This window comes from Camelina sativa, chromosome 18 (assembly GCF_000633955.1).
Source record: "Camelina sativa cultivar DH55 chromosome 18, Cs, whole genome shotgun sequence".
Lineage (NCBI taxonomy): Eukaryota > Viridiplantae > Streptophyta > Magnoliopsida > Brassicales > Brassicaceae > Camelina > Camelina sativa.
Window position 1 is genome coordinate 5,977,315 of NC_025702.1, and position 19,100 is coordinate 5,996,414.

At 36.8% G+C, this 19,100-nt stretch overlaps 3 protein-coding genes and 2 long non-coding RNA genes across 15 annotated transcripts in view; 4 read left to right on the forward strand and 1 right to left on the reverse strand.

The window, feature by feature from the left end:
• Positions 7,905-9,568, forward strand: LOC104760667. Of its 4 annotated transcripts, none has more exons than XM_010483628.2 (5): positions 7,905-8,101; positions 8,468-8,638; positions 8,756-9,026; positions 9,113-9,219; positions 9,303-9,568. In XM_010483628.2, the coding sequence occupies exons 1-5, from the start codon at positions 7,994-7,996 to the stop codon at positions 9,357-9,359; spliced, it is 714 nt and encodes a 237-aa protein (XP_010481930.1). In that variant the 5' UTR covers positions 7,905-7,993; the 3' UTR covers positions 9,360-9,568. The 4 variants fall into 4 exon arrangements, with proteins under 4 accessions (XP_010481930.1, XP_019096112.1, XP_010481928.1 ...); XM_019240567.1 differs by having other exon boundaries at positions 9,116-9,219; XM_010483626.2 differs by having other exon boundaries at positions 7,907-8,101; positions 8,726-9,026.
• On the forward strand, positions 10,261-11,818 carry LOC104760668. Of its 4 annotated transcripts, none has more exons than XR_762981.2 (6): positions 10,261-10,361; positions 10,654-10,746; positions 10,897-11,039; positions 11,116-11,283; positions 11,393-11,494; positions 11,672-11,817. It is a non-coding gene; the product is annotated as an uncharacterized LOC104760668 (long non-coding RNA). The 4 variants fall into 4 exon arrangements; XR_762982.2 differs by having other exon boundaries at positions 10,897-10,963; positions 11,672-11,816; XR_002036653.1 differs by having other exon boundaries at positions 10,654-10,766; positions 10,897-11,283; positions 11,672-11,818.
• On the forward strand, positions 12,710-14,374 carry LOC104760670. Of its 4 annotated transcripts, XR_002036533.1 has the most exons (5): positions 12,716-13,001; positions 13,275-13,353; positions 13,454-13,625; positions 13,727-14,041; positions 14,132-14,374. It is a non-coding gene; the product is annotated as an uncharacterized LOC104760670 (long non-coding RNA). The 4 variants fall into 4 exon arrangements; XR_762983.2 differs by having other exon boundaries at positions 13,727-14,374; XR_762985.2 differs by having other exon boundaries at positions 13,280-13,353; positions 13,727-14,374.
• LOC104760671 (non-specific lipid-transfer protein-like 1) lies at positions 15,398-16,774 on the forward strand. The gene is made up of 4 exons (XM_010483629.2): positions 15,398-15,685; positions 15,773-15,833; positions 16,152-16,254; positions 16,477-16,774. Exons 1-4 carry the CDS (start codon positions 15,560-15,562, stop codon positions 16,556-16,558), a joined length of 372 nt encoding a protein of 123 aa, XP_010481931.1. The 5' UTR covers positions 15,398-15,559; the 3' UTR covers positions 16,559-16,774.
• The window catches only part of LOC104760672 (protein WEAK CHLOROPLAST MOVEMENT UNDER BLUE LIGHT-like 3), a 3,782-nt gene continuing 1,480 nt past the window's right edge, over positions 16,799-19,100 (reverse strand). For both annotated transcript variants that reach the window (XM_010483630.2, XM_010483632.1), the window contains exon 3: positions 16,799-18,714. In XM_010483630.2, the coding sequence (XP_010481932.1) occupies positions 16,963-18,714 (1,752 nt within the window). In that variant the 3' untranslated portion in view covers positions 16,799-16,962. The remainder of the gene's footprint in view (positions 18,715-19,100) is intronic.

A 19,100-nucleotide genomic window follows, 5' to 3' on the forward strand; every position in this document is an offset into this window, starting at 1 on the left:
AAAAAAAAAAAAAAAACTCATCAGAAGAAAGCATTTTGAATTTTAAAGTCTACTGTGTTATATCATCTCATGAACAAATGTGAGAAATCTCTCTCGACTTTTTGTTTTATTTGATGACTAAAACTGACTACATACAGCAGTTTATAGGAGATTTATAAATATTTTAACATCTAATATATTTTAAAATTAAGCTTTATTAAACAATTTTTGTGAATTTTTTAAGTTAAAATGATGAGATTTAAGAGGAAAATATTGGGAAAAGATAATATAATAAATTAATAATAGATATATTTCCTTTTTTTTCAAATATAAAGCTAAATTAATAACACATTTTTCTTTTACTTTTTTCTTTATTTTTATTTCATCATTTAATGTTAAAAAGTTAACATCAAATTATATCATATATTAGAAGAAAATTTTATTTTGTTGACAAGTGAAGTATTGTTCTATAATGTTTCATTCTTTTCTTTTTTAATTTAAAATAAATAATTTACATGATATTTTATTACATTAGTTTGCAAGTTCAATTTAAATAGAATTATATGAACATCTTAGCCCTTTTTCGAAACCCTAGTGCTCCCTTCTCTCTCTCAACTCAGCCGCCGGAAGAAAATTTGCAGATCTGGGGCTGGAATGTGGTGGCTTCCTTAGCACCGGTTCTAACCCCCCCCCCCCTCTTTGTTTAGATTTCGTCCTTGTTCTCTCTTTTCTAGTTTGTGGTGGTGTTGTTTGGAGGCTCTTCTTGTCGAATCGGATCGGATTTTGGAGGCTCTTTTTGTTCTCTCTTTCGTCGGTGACCGATATCTCTTGATGGGTTTTAGTTCTCTCTGCTTTGCTGCTTAGTCTTTGTTTTTATCTCTGCTCCCGTGGCGTGGTAAGCTTGGCTGGTAGTTGTGGATCTGGTTGTCTTTTTCGTGGTGTTCTCCTTTGATGTTCATTTACATTGGAAGAAGTTTGGTTCGTTTTAGACGGTTGATTAAATTGTGGCTTCTCCGTGTTGTTTGGAGAAGTCTTTTTCCAGTTCTTTGTTTGGTATCGGTTACGTTCCAGCAGATCCGCAGGGTTGAGCTTCTGTGTCGACGGCTTAGATTTAGATCATGTGTGAAGAGGAAGCAGATTGAAGGAGGGAAGTCATTGGTTGTGAGTTGCTTTTGTGGTCAGAGATGTGTCCCGTTTCTCTTAGCGGGTTCGTCTAGGTTGTGGTTTAGTTTGGGAGGTGACACTCGAAGTTGGTGGCTTTGCAGTGGCGGGCTCGTTTCGCTTCTTCTGGTAGGGTATTGTATTTCAATCGTCTCTCTTCCTTGGGTTTTGTTTGTGTTGTTGGTATCTGTGAGGCTTCAACCGATGGTTTCAGGTTGCAAAGAGAAGTTAGTGGTTTGTGTCTTCTCTCAAATTCACCTTCTTTGTTGGTTTGTACCCAATCCTTAGTTCTTTTGCTCTATTAGGTCTCCTGGCTAGTCAGTGTTTGCGTTATATGCTAGGTTTCGTTCCTTCTGCTTGTCATCCGGATGGTATTTTGTTGCTAGCCATCTACTAGCTCTTTGATCTCTAGGCTTAGTAGTGGAATCGTGTTTCAGCTGTTCTCTTGCGAGGAGGTCACCAGTTTTGATTCTGTAGATGGTTATAGCTGGGTCGACGAGGGTCCGCGTGTAAAAGTTGTTAGGCTTCTTTGGCTTGTCTCAGGTCGAATCTCAAGGAATTCTTCTTTGTCCTAAGTTTGGCTCGCTTTCTCTCAACTGCTTTTGTGTGACTGGATGGTTGTGGCTTATGTTTCTCTGATGTCGTTCGATCTTGCTTTCGTTCCTGTCGGTGCTGATGATGGTTTGTCAACGGTGTGCTATCATGGTTTATAGCACTTCTTGTCTTATCGGTACTCTCCGGCTCTTACAGGTTCTATGAGAAGGCTTAGTGAGTTTCTTTCTGGTTTAGTAGGGCCGTTTTAGTATTTTGGTTTTCGTTTTTTCCTTAGTGACTTGTGTTTCTAGGTTGTTAGTCTTTCTATATGTGTTCCCGGAAGTGTGTAACTTGCCGGCTTAGGTCTCTGGAAGTGTGTAACTTGCCAGCTTATGCTTCCTTTGTTTGGGCTTAGTCTTAGGTGATTTCAATGTCTTCACCTTTTTGTATTCAACAGATGTAATATCTGTTCAGTTTCTAATATAAAACCAGATGACAAAAAAAAAAAAAAACACCTTAGACTTGTCAAATAGAACGTTTACCTATCTTTGCACATAGATGTAAATTAAATAAGAGCTCATTAAATAAAACCTCTTTTAATGATCTATAATACATATATCAGTATTTTAATGATTTCATCTATATCTTACATATATTTTTTTTGTCAATATAGTTCAAATTAATCTATCGTACATGTAAAAAAAACATTCATACAATAATTTGTAGTTAAAAATTAGGGTTAAGTAATCAATATCTTAACTGTAGTCTGTATATTTGGTTCAATTGTAAGTGTTTGAATATTTATAAAATTAATTCATATATTTAAGAAATTATCTAATATGTATTCTTGCCTGTTAGAGTAAATTACTTTCATCCAGAAGATTTTTTTTTTGTCATCAGATAGCTTAAAGAGTTCAAACAATGAAAACAAAAGAAATGTAATAACAAAAAGAAAACTTTAATTTCTCAGCCTGCACTTGATCATGAAGCCAAGATGGTAGTCGCCAGCCAAATGACTGAAATCTACCATCCCTCGTGACGCTCTTCGCAATAGCAGTCGCTACCTTGTTTGTCGGGGCAGCTACTTGGTGACACTCCCAAGAATTAAAGCCATCCAACTGATTATGTATCTCCAGCAGTACATAGTGAAATCGGGATCATTCCAGAGGCTTGTTAATAACTGCCACCACTGCTGCATTATCTAAAGCAATCTCTACTCTTGGTATATGAAGAACCACTAAAGCTTGAATCGACCACAAAACTGTTTTGAGTGAAGATGCCATTAGAGAATTTGATTGTGAGAATGCATCTCTGGCGTGGAAGAGCACTTCCCCCTGGAAGTCACGAGGAATCCATGCACCACCAACCATCGATCCTTTATTTACCCACAAACTCGCAATGTTACACTTAACAATACCCTCAACCGGTGGACGCAACTTATTCTCCAACATCAACCTCTGTTTTTGTGAGTTAGCATTGTCGAGCAAGTTCATAATTTGTACTTCATGCTATTGAGCTGACTCTAGTTGTGCTTTCCTCGAAAGCTCCTGTAAATCCCCTCCTTTACCTTGAAAAACAAAGTTGTTCTTGTACTTCCATATTCCCCACAACAACCACGAAATAACCAGACGAATCTCTTCTGTAATGTCTGTTGTCTGAACCAAATCCAACAAATGTTCCCAGTTGAACTCCACCCTAGTCTATGAAAATCCAGTCACGGGCACCGGTATATTGGCCAGAGCAAAGGTCTGTCGTGCAACTGGGCACCCAAACAGAGTATGGCATATGTACTCCTCACCATATCCACAAATTGGACATCAAACATCCACCTATAACCCTCTTGATACTAAACGAGCCGATACTGCTAAAGCGCCTGACAACATATGCCGTAAAAAGGATTTGATTTTTATTACTGTTTTCAAATTCCATAGTTTGGCTTAAGTTCTGTAGTTCTCTTATCTTCATCTGTCTGTGGCTCGTAGAGAGATGGTAAAGAGTGTGCCAGCCAGTACCCACTTTTGACCGAGTAAGAACCAGATTTGGCATAAGGCCAAATGAACCTATCCAAACATCCAACCACAACCTTCTTCAAAAGGATCTGTTTAGCATCTTCGGGTGAAACAACTCTTGGCCTTCTCACTATTCTATTGCCAGCTGATTGGATTTATCAGGTCTACCACCTTCAGGTTCACCTCAAAGAATGTTTGCATCTTGTATAGAGCTTGAGAGTGCTTATCAAACAGCCAATTTTCCTTCCAAACAATGGTATCACAGCCATTCCCAATTAGCTTCATCAAACCACCTCTTAATAGATCTCGACTGTGTTACAAGCTTCTCCAAGAATATGATGGTCTAGAACCAATACCATACTTAAGAATAGAACTCTTGCTAAAGTATCTGCTTTTATAAAACCAAGCTACCAATGAGTATGCGCCAAGCCTGCTTAGCAAGCAACGCTTGGTTAAAGTCAGCAAGACCTTTAAAGCCTAACCCTCCTTCCAACTTGGATTTGCACAGTTTACTTCATGCCACCCACACAATCTTCCTCTTACCTTGACAACTATTCCACTAATACTCACGCATAACACTCGTGATTTTCTGGCATAGTTTTTTACTCAATCTAAAACATGACATCGCATACCAACCCATCGTTATGGATTTCAGCAGGATCTCCTTACCTTCCAGTGATAATGATTTTGTATACCAACCTTGCAACCGAGTCTTTAGTATATCCCCAATAAATGCAAACAGAGCTTGTTTTGAACCATTGAAACACTTCCACAAGCCTAGATATGACCCTGCTCCACCTTCCTCTGATATATTGAGTGTTTGCTTTACTAAATCCTTGACTGTCTCCTCCGTTTTTTCCCCTAACATTACTGCAGATTTAGTAAAATTGATTCGCTGAACCAGAGGCCCTCCCATATAAATCTAGACATCCTAGAACTTCCTCGCATTCTTCACTTGCTTCTCAACAAATTAACAAGCTATCGTCAGCTAACAAAAGGTGTTGTACCGTTGGGCAAGTAGCATTGAACTGTAATCATGTAATACGGTTCTGTAGTCTCCTTCTCTCTAATAGATGTACCAACGCCTTTGCACCTAAGATGAAGAGGAAATGTTAAAATGGATCCCCTTGACTAATACCACGGTTAGGTTTGGAAAAACCATACTCACTCCCATTTATTAGAACGGAATAAGTCACCGTTCTAATACATGCCATAATCCATTGAATCCGTTGACTATGAAAACCCATCTTAACAAATAGGCATTCTAAGAAGTTCCACTCCACTCTTTCATATATATGCTTTAGACATATCTGTCTTAGTCGCAATAAAATTTTTATTAAATTGTGGGTTAGTTTTAAGAGCGTGAACAATCTCATGGGCGATGAGAATGTTGTCAGAAATCAACTGGCCAGCCACAAAAGCACCCTACGTTTCTGAGATCAATGACGGTAAGCACTGCTTCAGCCTTGAGAGCAAGACTTTAGAGACCATCTTATACAAGACAGAGCACAAGCTATTGGCCTCATTTATGTCATCCGGTTCGCATTAGGCTTCTTTGGGATCAAACAAATTTGAGTATGATTCCAGTTTTGGGGAAGGCTTCCCGACACAAATAAAGCCTGAATCTCTGTAGTAATCTCCGGACCAATAGTATCTCAGTACCGCTTGAAAAAAGCTCCAGTCCACCCATCAGCCCCTGGAGCATTGTCTCCTTTAATATTGAAAGCAGCTTGCTTAACCTCATAACCAGATATTGGGGCTGTCAGTTTTAGGTTCATCGTCTCAGTAACCCGGATATCCATTCCCTCTGGCAATTCAATAAAATTGGTTGGGACAGAGGACTGAAAAAAGATATGAGAAATAGTGAGCCGCAATATTCCCTTTAGAGCCCTTCGCGAATTGCTCATTACCATTCTTATCAAGCAGAGAGTGGAGTTTCAATCTTTTGTACTTCATACAACCATGAAAAAATGCAATGTTCTTATCACCTGCATGTAGCCAAGCTTCTCCGCATTTTTTGCTTCCAGTACAATTCTTCCTTTCTGAACGCTGTTAAAAATCCCACATTAATTGCTTCAACTTCTGGAAATTTGGAAATCTCTTGGTTGATTTTTCATCCAAGTCACGATGTATCATTTGAATTGCTACCTTTGAGTTAGAAGGGTTTGCCTTTTCCATCGAGACAGTGCTCTCCTACATCTCACTAGACCCTCCGTCACATACACTTTCTAGCCTACTCTGAACCCTCTCCAGTGTCGTTTAATTATCTTTGATGTTTCTGGTTTATGTATGCATCGTTTATCAAAAACAAACCTCCCTACATACCTTATGTGATCACCAGTCAGTCTTGCAATAATTGTTCTATGATCAGACTCAATGAACTCCAAATGTTCTGTGTTTACTCTAGGAAACAAGGTAAACAATTCACTTTTGGCAAAGCTTATATCCAAACAGCACTGAACCCACACATTATCACGCCGTCCACCAAGAAAGACGGTTCCCAAAGCTTGGAACCTCTCGGATGCGGCAATTCCTCGCCATTGGTCTAAACATATATAATGAACTGTCTATTCTTCTCGGCCCTTCCAACTTCTCCGAGTTGTCCATGATTTAGTTGATATCACCCGTCAATAGCCATGCATCCTCTCTTTGACTACCAATTCTAGTAAGACGTTACCGTACCTCTGATCTCATATGACGGACATGATCACCATAGACAAATGTGATATAGAATGTCAATGATCCTTGGGTAACTCTAGTGTCAATCATCCTCGAATCTAAGACTAACACATCCACGTGATATACATCCTTCCAGATTAGAGCCAGACCTCCACTTAAGCCATGATGATCAACTGTATGAACATGATCATAGCCGAACAAATCATTAACTCCCAAAACGTGCTCTCTGGAATTTTAAGTTTCCAGGAGGAACAAAAAGTCTGGAAAATGATCACGACGCATTTCTCTGGAATTTTTAGTTTCCAGGAGGAGCAAAAAATCTGGAAAATGATTACGACGCATTTCTCTAAAACGTCAAACTGCTGAGGTGCTCCCCATTCCTTGGTAGTTCCAGCTAGTTACACTCATTGATGCTTGGGTGGTTTTTGGAGAACCACCATCCCTGCATCAAACTCTGTGAAAGCTGCGGCGGCGCTTCTAACCGTAACAATGATTTTTCGGCGCGGGTGTCAGAAGCAATGGAGTCCAAAGTACACCGCAGCATGTGTTCTCTCCGACCAAACAAATCTGGATCCCCTAAAGCAAGTACTTTTGCATCTCTGCAAGGACCTCTGGAACTACTACATTAAAAGGGGGAAACCTTGGTGGTCCTGATTGATGCAAAAGAGGCGTTACAACATTAGCCACATCTTTTGGAAATCGGTTATCTAGTTGAATAGCCCACCGAAACTGGAAGACTGAAGCCTCTCTTAGAAATAGAGAATACTAAGCATATTTTTATGAATACTACCTGAAAGATTAATCTAAAAGAATTATTTATATATTAAAATATTGTGTAAGTGTGAGTAATTTTACATGTGTATAGGTAATTATAATCTTTTAATACAAATATTTTTTAAATGCCTAAATAGGTATATTATATATTCAAATAAATATTAAACCCAAAATTTATAAAAAAACAAAAATGATATATTAATAAATCATGAAAATCTTATATAATGAATAAGTCGCAGATATATTAAGAAATCATGAAAATCTTTTTATCTAGTGAATTAAAACATTCATTAAAAACTAAAATGTCCAAAAGGGACATGAATAAGTCAAGTTATTGCTATTTTCGTAATCATAGTTAAATCTCATATAGCATGTGATACAATTATTCTAATAGAAAATAGAAAAGTGAATCTCATCTATAAAGAAATGCTTAATATAAAAACATATGCATAAATATCTAAGAATGAGCTGCCATCTTCCCATTGGATAAAATAATGATTTAAAAACATGAAAAAAAAGTCAGAGATGTTAAACCAAAAGCAACAACAAAAAAAATAAAAAGGGAATAATAATCAAAGAGAATAGGACGGTGCGAAGATATTTTGCAGTTGGCAGAAAATATCTGCGATATTTTTTTTTACGTGTTTGAAATATCTAAACGAAAAAAAAAAAAGCTTCATTCCGCCAAATTGACCGGTGATGACGTGGCTACTTTACCCACGTGTAAAAGCGTCTACAACTGTATCGTTCTTTTGATATTTTTTTCACCTTCTTCATCTTCTCTTTCTCTCTGATATATTTTTTTTTTTCATTTTCTTCCTCTCCTTCTCTCTCTCTCTCTCCACAAAGATAAGCCAATGGTTGGTGATTACAGAGGACGCTATAGTAGCCGTCGTTGCTCCGACGACTCTGACGATTCTTCCGACGATGCTTCTTCCGTGGAGGGAGAGACTACTTCGTCCATGGTATACATCATATTATATCTCACCTTTTTTTTTGTTTCCTTTTCATTATTATGATTGCATGTCTGTTTTTCTTCGCCGGAATCTGAATCGCCGTCGTTTTCGTTGTTCAGATCTGAATTTTACAGCGGTTTTAATGGAATTAGTTTGGTTTCTGTTGATTATTGTGGAACATATGTTTTGAAATTGTTCGATTTACACATTCTTGTTGATGAATTTGGCATTGGAGAACGAAGTTGTTACGTGCTTTTGATGTTCATGCTTCATCATAGAGATAATTAGATGGTTTTAGTCTTTTAGATCAGATGTTTTACTTGTGTGATGACAAATTTGTGACAGAATTATCATTTTGTGTAAACTTTGTTGCAGTACTCTGCGGGGAAAGAGTATATGGATACCGAATGGACTAATGAGAAGCATAGTTTATATCTTAAATCTATGGAAACTTCATTCGTAGATCAGTTATATAGTTCCCTTGGTGCTCTCGGGAAGAAGGACAATGTATCCGGTACCAGCGGTAGGAAACCGTCTCAAGAACAGGTATGAGACATTGTTTTTTCTTAATTATAGCTCAAGTTGTAATGTCACTTTTCATTGAATTTGTTGATCTTGTCTATATATGTTTAGTTCAAGGTTCTTCATGATGGTTTCTGGCAGAAGATTAATGTGAAACAACCTGAACATCGGAGTAACGGACGACTCGGTGGTGGTTCTCATGAGTTTCTTAGGAGTCCATGGATCAAGCATTATAAACCTTTAGTAAAGACACAAATTCAGGTTACGGGTGAAGGTAGTTCCGAGCTCGAAAGTCAAGTGGTTAGCTCAAATGGGAAGACAGTAATGGTCATATGCAGCTCTGGTTCAGCCTCAAGTCTCAAACAGATTTGCTCTCATTTGCGTGACCACGACCAAATCAGCGTTGGAGAAGGTATTAATTTTATTCGACTGGGTTTTATTTCTCTGTTTAGATATTTTGTTTCTATTCTAATTTTTTTTTCTTGTGATGTTTTAAAGCAGAGGTATCGGATCAGAACTTTGTCAATGAAGGAACAAAAGGCAAAAATGGAAGCTCGAAGAAGATGAAGACAGTGATGAGCGGAGGCTCATCCAGTACCGATCAGGTAACTTCTCCCTCCATTACTAGAGTTTTGATCATGTCTCTGAATGCGATGAGTTATTGATCCGAATTGTTCCTTTGGCATAGGTTGTTCCACTCAATAAACTCCTGGAACATGACATAAATTTGAAGTCTGTTTCTTGAGAAGTCAGATCGTGAAGCTTTTATGAGGAGAATTTTGTAATGTATATACTTGCATAACATATAAGTCAAATTTACTATCTTTTAGTTACAAGTGTCTTCATCATCATATCCCTAACTATAAAATATATATTTGCTCATGTGTGAGTGAATTCATTTTGTACTGTAAAACCTTAGAACGACCTCAAATTAGTTTTTGATGGTTTAGTGGTTGTTTACCTCTCTATATATAAAGTTTTTTGTGTTCCACAATTTAGGCTTGGCATATTAACATGAACTGAAGAACCAAACCGAAATTGGAATTTAGTTCGGTTTGGGTACTACATAGGAACCGAACAGTTCACGGTTCGGTTTGGGTAAAATTCCAAAATCGAATGTACCCACAAAAACCCGAAACAAATACAAAACATCACCTATGGTTTTTTACCAAGTGTTTTGGGTTTCTATGGCTATGTTTGTTTTTTTCGGTTAAATCGGATAGTTTGGGCTCAAAACGAGTCGTGGAATCTGTATTTTGATTTGTATACAGGAGAACCATTAAAAAATTAACGCATTTGACTTGCATACGGAAGCAACCATTAAAAAGTTGGAAAAATACACACAAAACTCCCTACAAGTTTCTGATTGTGTGTGGTGCATGTTTATTCTAGCTTCCTTGAAGTCTTTAGACTTTCTCCGTCCGGGGTTCATAGAAGAGTTCTTAGACCATCTCCACTGCGAGTGACTCTCCTCAGTTCTCTTCCAATTGGGTCCCAAAATTTGAATAAAAAATCTATATTTCGGTCCAATCAATAAGCTGAGAATCGATCCTTTTGGGAAGGAATTTGAGTAACCCATGAGCAACGAACGTTACGTGGTGTAATGGGATTGGATAATGAGTATATATAAAAGCTAATTTTTTTTTTTATTTCCCCATTTCCTCCTTTCGTTTTTCCCCGACTCTCTCTCTCTTCTCTCAACCCAAACGGCGACTAGAAGGCCATTAAGATCGAAACCGGAAAATCAGTAGGTTTTCAAGTTGCTCTGAAGCACAAGAAGATTAATATCTCTAATTCATTAGTGATTCGATATTCCACGTTTTGAATTGATGCAAATGTCGGGATTAGTTCTTAGTTTTGCACGCTCTTTTTCGTCTTGATCCCAGAAATCATAGGAGTCCAATTGATTGTTAGAACTGTGTTGAAATCATAGGGTTATTTGAGATGTTTGACTATGCTATGTTCTCCGTCCGTCAATTGATTTTTCTGTTCATCACAATAGACCCTTTCTGATTGAATTGTGCTGCTGAATTATGTAGGTTGCTTGGGAGCATGAACAGTTTTCAAGACTCAGAGTAACTGCGGCCACTTTATCTGAACTTTCAACTCCACCTGAGTTACTGGAAAATACTGTAAGTCTGTCTGACACAAGGTAGCACTTGCAAAACAAATCATCTGGTTTATGCATTCTAACGACCTATCTCGGTGTATACTTTTTTTGTTCTATCCATCAAGAATTTTCATTATCCTTCAGACTAAATATGATGATGCTCTTTCTGCAGGCAATTGGTGAATGAAGATGCTATCATTAAGGGTGTCAAGTTGAAGTTGGTGGCTGAAAGCCTTGCAGTAAACCAACCACTCAACTTAAGTGCTTACTTCTTGTTCTGTCGTTTATTTGGTTGGACGAGAAAATGTCAAACAAGTACATGAAATCGTTGCAATTTGTATTCTTGTTATTTATCCTGATAATTGACTTAAATATTTATTGACTCCTGCAGAAGCATATCTATGGTCACCAAGGAAAAGACATTAAGATTTTTGCTGATGACAATTGTTTGGCTGTAAATCCCTTCTATGTGAGATCATGGTTGGATCTTTTGTCACAAACCCCTCGGGTGGCACCGTTTCTCTCAAAGAACGATCCATTAATCATGGCTCTGAAGAAGGTATATCATCTATTTCTCACCATGTTATGTCATGGCTTCTCTTGACCACATTCTATCTGGCAGTTGTATATGATTTCTGGTGTTAACTACGTGTGATACCTCTTGGCAGGAACTTGAGGATTATACAGCTGAAGTGAGTGTTCAACATGAATCTTTAGACGGAAGTTTCACCTTTTACGACTCAACAAAGGCTAGCCTTAACATATACCAGGTACTTTTAATATTAAATAAGATTAGCTTTGGTCTTGTGATAAAGAGGGCCTCTCTCATTATGTGAGAAACTCACAAAATCCAAATCAAATAACATATGATCAAAGGCTTTACTCAAATGCAATTTCCTCGTAGGTTTTCTTTTCGTTGAACCACAATTTGATGTTTGTATCTGTAGGTGGCGAGTGTAACATTCGACTTGCTCTTGTTTCTGGTGTTAGGATCATATTTGATAGTGCTTTTCAGTTTCCTTCTCGATCACAACCCAACAATAAATCTTATTCCCAATTTTGTAACATATGTTTAATATTCCAAATTTTGTAAAATAGGTTTAATAATCCAAATTTTGTAAAATTTTATTGTTTTCTATCTCATGTAATATAAATAATTGTTTTATTATTTTAAATTATTAAAATTTGATCGTTAATAAACAAAAGTTAAAAAAATATTATTTAAATGATTGAACAAAGGATGATTTTATTTAAGTTCTAAGTGGGTTACTTTAATTAGTTTATTATTAATGATATGATTAATTAATATTTGAGCAACTTATGAGAGTTGCTCGAGTGGAGATGTCTTTAGGGGGAGGTATTGGTTTAGGATTTCGAAAGAATTTTAATGACTTTAAAAGTTAGGTAAAATATGTTGTTATTCAATCAAGACTTTTAAAAACTCTTTAAAATTTGGTGTTATTGGTTGTGGATTTGTAAAAAGTTATCTAAAATCTTGATAAATGTAGTCTTATTGGATTAAGAGTTTTATAAAGTCATTAAAAGTTTTATGTTATTCAAGTAAAACAAAAGAAACTTGTATTGTTAATGAATTCAAATTTTGTGTTATTGGTTTAGGATTTTATATCATTATTTCCTTCATAACAAAAGTCACGAAAACTCTTTAATCAAATAGAAAGATTTTACAAGATTAAAAAAAAACAAATCATCAAGATTTTAAAAAACTTCCTAAACAATCTCTTAGAATCCTTCATTTTTTACTTTCAATTTTCTATGATTCTAACAATCAGCAAGAACATAAATTCATTAAAATTCTTTCTAAATCCTAAATCAATACCTCCCCTTAGTGTTTTGTTGTCAAAAAAATTAATCAGAAGAGTAGAAAAATTTTAAGGGAGTCTCTAATATAGTATCCCAATTCTGATCTAAGGGACAAAACGTGTCAACGTGCTGTTGGTCAGAAAAAATAATAGAAAAGGGGAAAAAAAATTTTGTTTGCGATTGAATTTCATTTGCTTCCTCTCTCTCTCTTTCTCTCGCGATCGAAGACCCGAAACGACAACGGTGAGAATTTGGAATCGAAGCTTCTGGAGGAAGAGGAGATTGCTGTCGGAGGAGATGCAGAACGGAGGCGAATGAATGACTCGCCGTGTTTGGGGAATGAATGACTCGCCGTGTCCCATCGTGATGCTTGAATCATCTCGGTGACATGAAGCAAGGCGGTTTGAATTTGGGGTCCGCTCAATCGGAAGATATTGAATCAATTGGAATCAGTGGGTAAGTTTCTCAATAAAATAGATTGTAATCCCGATTTGTGTTTTATGATTAGGGTTCTTTGATTTTGGATCGCAATTTGGAATCTGGGTAAGTTTTTTATTTTGGTGTTTTGAGAATTGTAGATGTGTCTTAACCTATATGGATCTTTAGCTATCACTAGAGATTGTATTGTGTGTGTGTGTGTGTGAATTGTTGTTTCTTAGTTCTCACATTTCCATAGGACTCAATTCTGTTCTGCACTTGTTTTCTGATTAACAATTGTTTTTTTTTTAGTAAAGCTGGCACAAGTTACAGGTCTTAATCAGCTTCCTGTTGTAGGATAGGATAGATTCCTTTGTCTAAGCTGATCGATGTGAGTGTTATATAATTGACAATGTTTGAGGTTTTTTGAATCCAAGTATAGGTTTAGGTTTTAATGAATCTGAGATTTGTTTTTCTTGGTGTGTTAATAGGTTCCGTCCAATTGAGGCTCTTGGACACTTTGTGTTGTGGGCGTTTGATTGTATTCTCACAGATTTGGCAGCTCAATAAGGTGGTTTGACTAACGTACTACCAACTTTGATGGAAAATGCTAAGTATCAGGGACAGGACAAGCTTCATTTTACAGTTTGGATGATGGCTCAGGTTTGTGTGTTTTTTAAATGATTGAGGGCCAAAAAGTGTTGAGAATTGTGTGTTTCTGCGATTTTATTCTGAAGTTTTGTAAAATTGTAAAATGTGGACAGGCTTCCCAAGGTGATCTATCTGTAGGCTTGTATTCATGGTGGTGATGGTTGATAGAAGAAAGAGAGATGGTGAGGTTGTGTTATGGAATGTTATGATTGATGGTTACATGAGACTTGGTGATTGTAAAGTTGTTGTGGTTTTCTGTGAGATGAAGAAAAGAGATGGGTTTCATGATGTGCTTGGCTCTGCTTTGATTGATATGTACTCGAAATGTGGGATTGAGAAAGCGGTTAAGGTGTTTGAGAGATTACCTCGAGAGAATGTGATTACTTGGAGTGCCATGATAAACGGGTTTGCTATACATGGACACGCAGGTGATGATATTGAGTTTTTTTTTGTAAAATGAGGCGGGCTGGAGTTCAGCCTAGTGATGTTGCTTACATCAATCTCTTGACTGCTTGTAGCCAGGGTAGGTTAATAGAAGAATGAAGGAAGTATTTTAGTGAAATGGTGAATGTGGATGGGTTAGAGCCTAGGATTGAACACTATGTATGGTTGATATATTGGGTCGTTCTAGTCTTCTTGATGAGGCTGTGGAGTTCATGGACAGAGGTTTACCTTGAACAATATTTTCAAGGTAAGAGACCCATAATTATATGCTACCATTGAAGGATACAATTTAATTAAGAGATCAAAGGTTTTTATAATTTAAAACACTACACAATTAATTCATAAAAAAATTAAACAGTGTTCCTCAATATATGAACCCCCATTAATCTTGCTCTTAGTGCCAAACCCTTACTCGGATACAATTTATATTATTTAGAATTCGAAATAATAAATATGCATCTTGGCTTTAATCGGTAACATGAATATATAATTTAGCACTAGCAACATAGTCTCAAGTTTTAATATACTATTTTTTATATTAAACTATAATTGAAAATAATAATATATACCAACTTTTAATCTAATTTAACATCAAGAATTGAATAACCTCTTGATTTAAAAACCTTTAAATTATTGTGTTTGTTTTTGAGAAAAAACTCTTATTTTCTTTATCCTAATAACTGTAACTCTTGAAAGTAATTGTTGGTTTATTAAATATATAATAGCTTTATTTTTCTTCTCTTTTTTGTTTTTTTACAAATGTGTACACCATTATTATATATTATGATAGAAATATCTAATTTTATATTTATGTAATCTCTGTTTATATTTTACTTGGACCTTTTTTTGTTGTATTTTTTCATTTCGTTTTTATTTTATATTTTAATTTAAACTATTGTTTTTTAATAATTAACATATTAAAAAAATGAGTGAATTAACTGATGCACTAATTTAAGATTTTGTGTATTTTAATGATGTGGATTAATCAATTAAAATTGAAAATAAGAAGGGATGAGGTGGAGGAAGGAGAAGTGAGAAAAACTAATTTTGTATATAAAAAAACATGTGCTTAATTGCATGATGATATATAATATAGCAAAAAATTTAACATTGTGAATATCTGATTTTTATGCTTTATTTGATAATTATTTTGATTTCAGAAAATATTACTTTGTTATGAACAAAAAATAAAACCATTTACTACTCTGTTTATTTTTTGGTAGGAATTTACTACGTACTCTGTTTATTTTTGGTCAAAACAATTTACTCTGCTAAATCTCCCAAAATAGAAAAAAATATATATATATATATACAAATACAGAGTGAGGTGCGAGAACAAGCGAATAGGGAAGCGTGCCATCCTCTAACCAAAAAAATCTCAATCTTTCCATACTTATCGATCACGTCATCTCCTTTTGTCTCTCACTACCAAACTCCATCCTTAAAAATCCCACCTTTTCACCTTCTTCTTCTCCGATTTCACTCCACTGCCTTCAACAAAAATGGCGAAAACCCAACTCAAATCCGACGCAATCATGGACATGATGAAGGAACATCTCTCCTCCGACGCCGGTAAAGAGGTCACCGAGAAGATTGGACTCGTTTATCAGATCAACATCGCTCCAAAGGTTGGTCCTTTTTTGTTCAGAGACCTCTTTCATCGTTCTTCCTCTGTTTTGCTTTTGTGCTGATTGTGAAAGATTTGGAAATTTCAGAAATTAGGGTTTGAAGAGGTTACTTACATCGTCGATCTGAAGCAAGGTGAAGTCACCAAAGGTTAGCTCTTTTCTTGTTGATTATGAGTAATTGGGTACATAAAGATTTGAGTTTTACACCCAAAGGTTAGCTCTTTGTTGAGATTATTGCAAAATTGGGATAATTCAAATAAGAGAATCTGAGTATTTGATTAATTGGGAATTCGAAAAAGAGAATCTTGAAATATGTTTTTTACACTAATAAAGGTTAGCTTTTTCTTGTTGATTGTGGCAATTGGGAGTTGAAATGAGGAGAATCTGAGATTTTGGTTTTAGTCAAAAAGTGACAAGTAATTGATTTTGGGACTTTTGCGTTTGTGGTTGGATCTTTGAAAATTAGGGAAATATGAAGGAGGGAAAGTGGATGCTACGTTTTCCTTCAAGGATGATGATTTTGTCAAAGTTGCTACTGGGAAGATGAATCCTCAGATTGCTTTCATTAGGTTTGTTCATCTCATTCCTCTATATCTCATTTGCTCTTGTGTAACTAAAATTTGGTTCAGTTAGTTGATCACTGAATCCTCAAAATATGTCATTACAAGTTTTGTTTAGAAGTTTTATCTTCTGTCCAAATGAAATCCACCGTTACAAGCTTTTGTGTGAATTTGATTTGGTTCAAGAAGATGATCTCTGAATCCTGTGAAATGTTGAATATGCTGATTCAGGGGTGCGATGAAGATCAAGGGTAGTCTCAGTGCTGCACAGAAATTCACACCTGACATCTTCCCAAAGCCTTCAAAGTTGTGAACACCAAAAAGAAGTGGTATTGCAGCAACCCCTAAACTCAAAGCTCAATTTATGTCTTCAAAGGGGTTGGCTTTTTTATTAGAGAGGTGGAATTTTTAAAAGCTATGGTAAAGCACTAGTCAGAAATAAAGTTCTTTCAAGTATCTTTGTATTCTCTTTATCTTTGGAACATAAAATTGGTATTGAGTTTTAATAATATGAATCTTTCTCTTTGAAGATCTTCTATACTTTGTTGGCAAGTGTGTATCAATCAATACCTTTATTTTCTATTAAGTGGATACAACAAAAACATACATAAATGTTATGCCCGACTCATCTGATGGAGTCTGTATTGTTTTGTTGGTGTAAGAAGAAAAGAACAAACCAAATATTTTGAAGAAAACGAAAAAGGTATGCAACATTTTTTACTTGTGACTGTGAGACTTCTTTCTTGACAAGAACATGAAAACCTTTGGAAACAAAGATAGCTTCTTCTTCTTCTTTGTTTCGGGGGTCAGATTATTGTTATTATTAGTACCTGCTCCAGTGTAGTTGCTGCTGCTTCCTTGTTCACCAAATGCAAATGATTTTGACTGTCCGAATCCATTCTCGGTGCTTGACCTCGTCGGGCTTTTCTCAGGCTCCCGGCCTTCGTCTGTCCTCCTCTTCCCATTATCCGACCTCCATTTTCTCAACTCTTGCTCCATACCCAACTTCTCATCTCTAGCCTTGTCGGCTTTTCCCATAGCCTCTTTAAGCTCTTTTTTTGTTACGCTCATTTCTCTATTCACTTCCTCTAGTTTCTCCAAGATTCTTGACTCTTCCTCTTTAGCCACCTCTATTTGGGAGACAATCTCTGATAGCTTTGTGTTTGCCTCCTCCTCTGACTTATGTGCCTGCTTGCTTAGCTCATAGTATTCCTCTACGGAAATTATAATGCTTCTTGGTGATTCATTAATCTCCTCGAATCTCTGAGAAGATTCAGTCTCTTGCAGAGCTTTTATAGCAGCCAAGGCCAATTTCTCTGAAGCTCTAGCAGCTTCCATTTCCTTTTTCGCCTCGGTTAACCGACTCTCTAGCGTAGACATTCCTCTTTTTGCTTGTTCAGACAATTCTTTCGCCATTGTAAGCTCATCTCTCGCAGCTGTAGCATATGACTTTGCATCCTCTGCCTCTTTTGTCGCCAGCTCCAACTTCGTCGCTGTTTCCACCAACTCCTCTCTTACATCTTCATCGTTTTTCCTAGCCAGACCTGCACTTGCTCTCTGCTTAGTTTCTGCTAGATCCTGTCTCTCTCTTTCAAGCTCAGACTGTAATGATCCAGCGATTATCTTCAATGTTTTCACCTCGGAAGCTGCTTTCTCAATGTTGGATTTGACTTCTTCGAGCTCCCTTCTTGCAGAATCAACCGCAGCATGAATGTCATTATTACTACTCTCCTTTTCCATCAACAGATTACCGCTTGAGTTTTCTGTGAAAGACGCTAATTCAGTCTTGAGATCATGCTGAAGAACAGAAGCAGTCTCAAGCTTAGCTTTCACATCATCTGCCGCTCGAACCTCTTGATTAAGCCTCTCGATATCATCTTCCACCATCTTCAGTTCCTTTTCCCAATTGTAAACATCTTGGTCACGAGCCATTGCTGCACCAAATCTCATCTCTTCAGCTTCAAGATGAGCCGTGTGTGCTGATTCCAACAACTCCTTGGTTGCAATCAGTTCTATACTCAAACCATCCATCGTCCTCTCAATCTCTTTAGCTTCCATAACAGCAATATCAGCTTTCTCCCTAGCTAAATCTTTTTCCTTCAACATTTCTTCATATTCATTACTAACCATTTCAATCTCTTCTCTTACGGATCGTAGCTCACAAGTAACCGAGACTTGCCTCGCTTTAGCCACATCGAGCTGCGCTTTGACAGCAACACTTGCCTCATTGGCCACACCTTGCTCCATCTCCTCAACACGCATCTGCGCGAGCTCCGAATCCTGTTTCGCTTGTTGCTCTTCCTTTTCCGCTTTCTCTAACTCGAGTTTAAGCTCCTCAATGAGTCCCTTTGTGTTCTCTAACTCGTTCAACGCATTGTGTTTTGCCTCTTCAGCTAACTCAACTTCTCTCTTGCACTCAGGCATAGCTTCTTGTATCTTCTCAAGCTCTTCATCAACCATCTTCCGTCTCTGAAACACAAATCAAGAAACTATCAAAATCAAGATCTCTCATATAAACAAGAACAAAAAAAAAGCTCAAATATAAAAACCTCTATTGTCTGAATCTTATGAGCTTTCCAATCTGTGATCCCACCAAACTTAGAAACTGCGTCCTTAACCGAATCAAAAGGCGAAGCTGTGTCGATAACACCAACGGGAGAACCGAAACGAGGCGATTCGACAGATCTCGGATACACAAAAGCTCGAGGAGAAGCAGGAACTCGCAAACGAGGCGAAGCAGGCAATATCCTAGCATCTTCGATCACATCGGTTCTTGAATCTTCAGAAAACGAATCTTGATGACTTATCATCACCCTAGGGGCGACATAAACCTTAGGAGGAGGAGGCTCGTTGAT

Excerpts from the sequence above, each read along its gene's own strand:
- LOC104760667 (XM_010483626.2), top strand. The coding sequence starts at position 7,994 with ATGGTTGGTGATTACAGAGGACGCTATAGTAGCCGTCGTTGCTCCGAC. Across the intron at positions 8,639-8,725 it reads GGAAACCGTCTCAAGAACAG|TTCAAGGTTCTTCATGATGG; the intron begins GTATGAGACATT and ends ATATATGTTTAG. Across the intron at positions 9,027-9,112 it reads CCAAATCAGCGTTGGAGAAG|CAGAGGTATCGGATCAGAAC; the intron begins GTATTAATTTTA and ends GATGTTTTAAAG.
- LOC104760671 (XM_010483629.2), top strand. The coding sequence starts at position 15,560 with ATGGCGAAAACCCAACTCAAATCCGACGCAATCATGGACATGATGAAG. Across the intron at positions 15,686-15,772 it reads AGATCAACATCGCTCCAAAG|AAATTAGGGTTTGAAGAGGT; the intron begins GTTGGTCCTTTT and ends TGGAAATTTCAG. Across the intron at positions 15,834-16,151 it reads GCAAGGTGAAGTCACCAAAG|GGAAATATGAAGGAGGGAAA; the intron begins GTTAGCTCTTTT and ends TTTGAAAATTAG.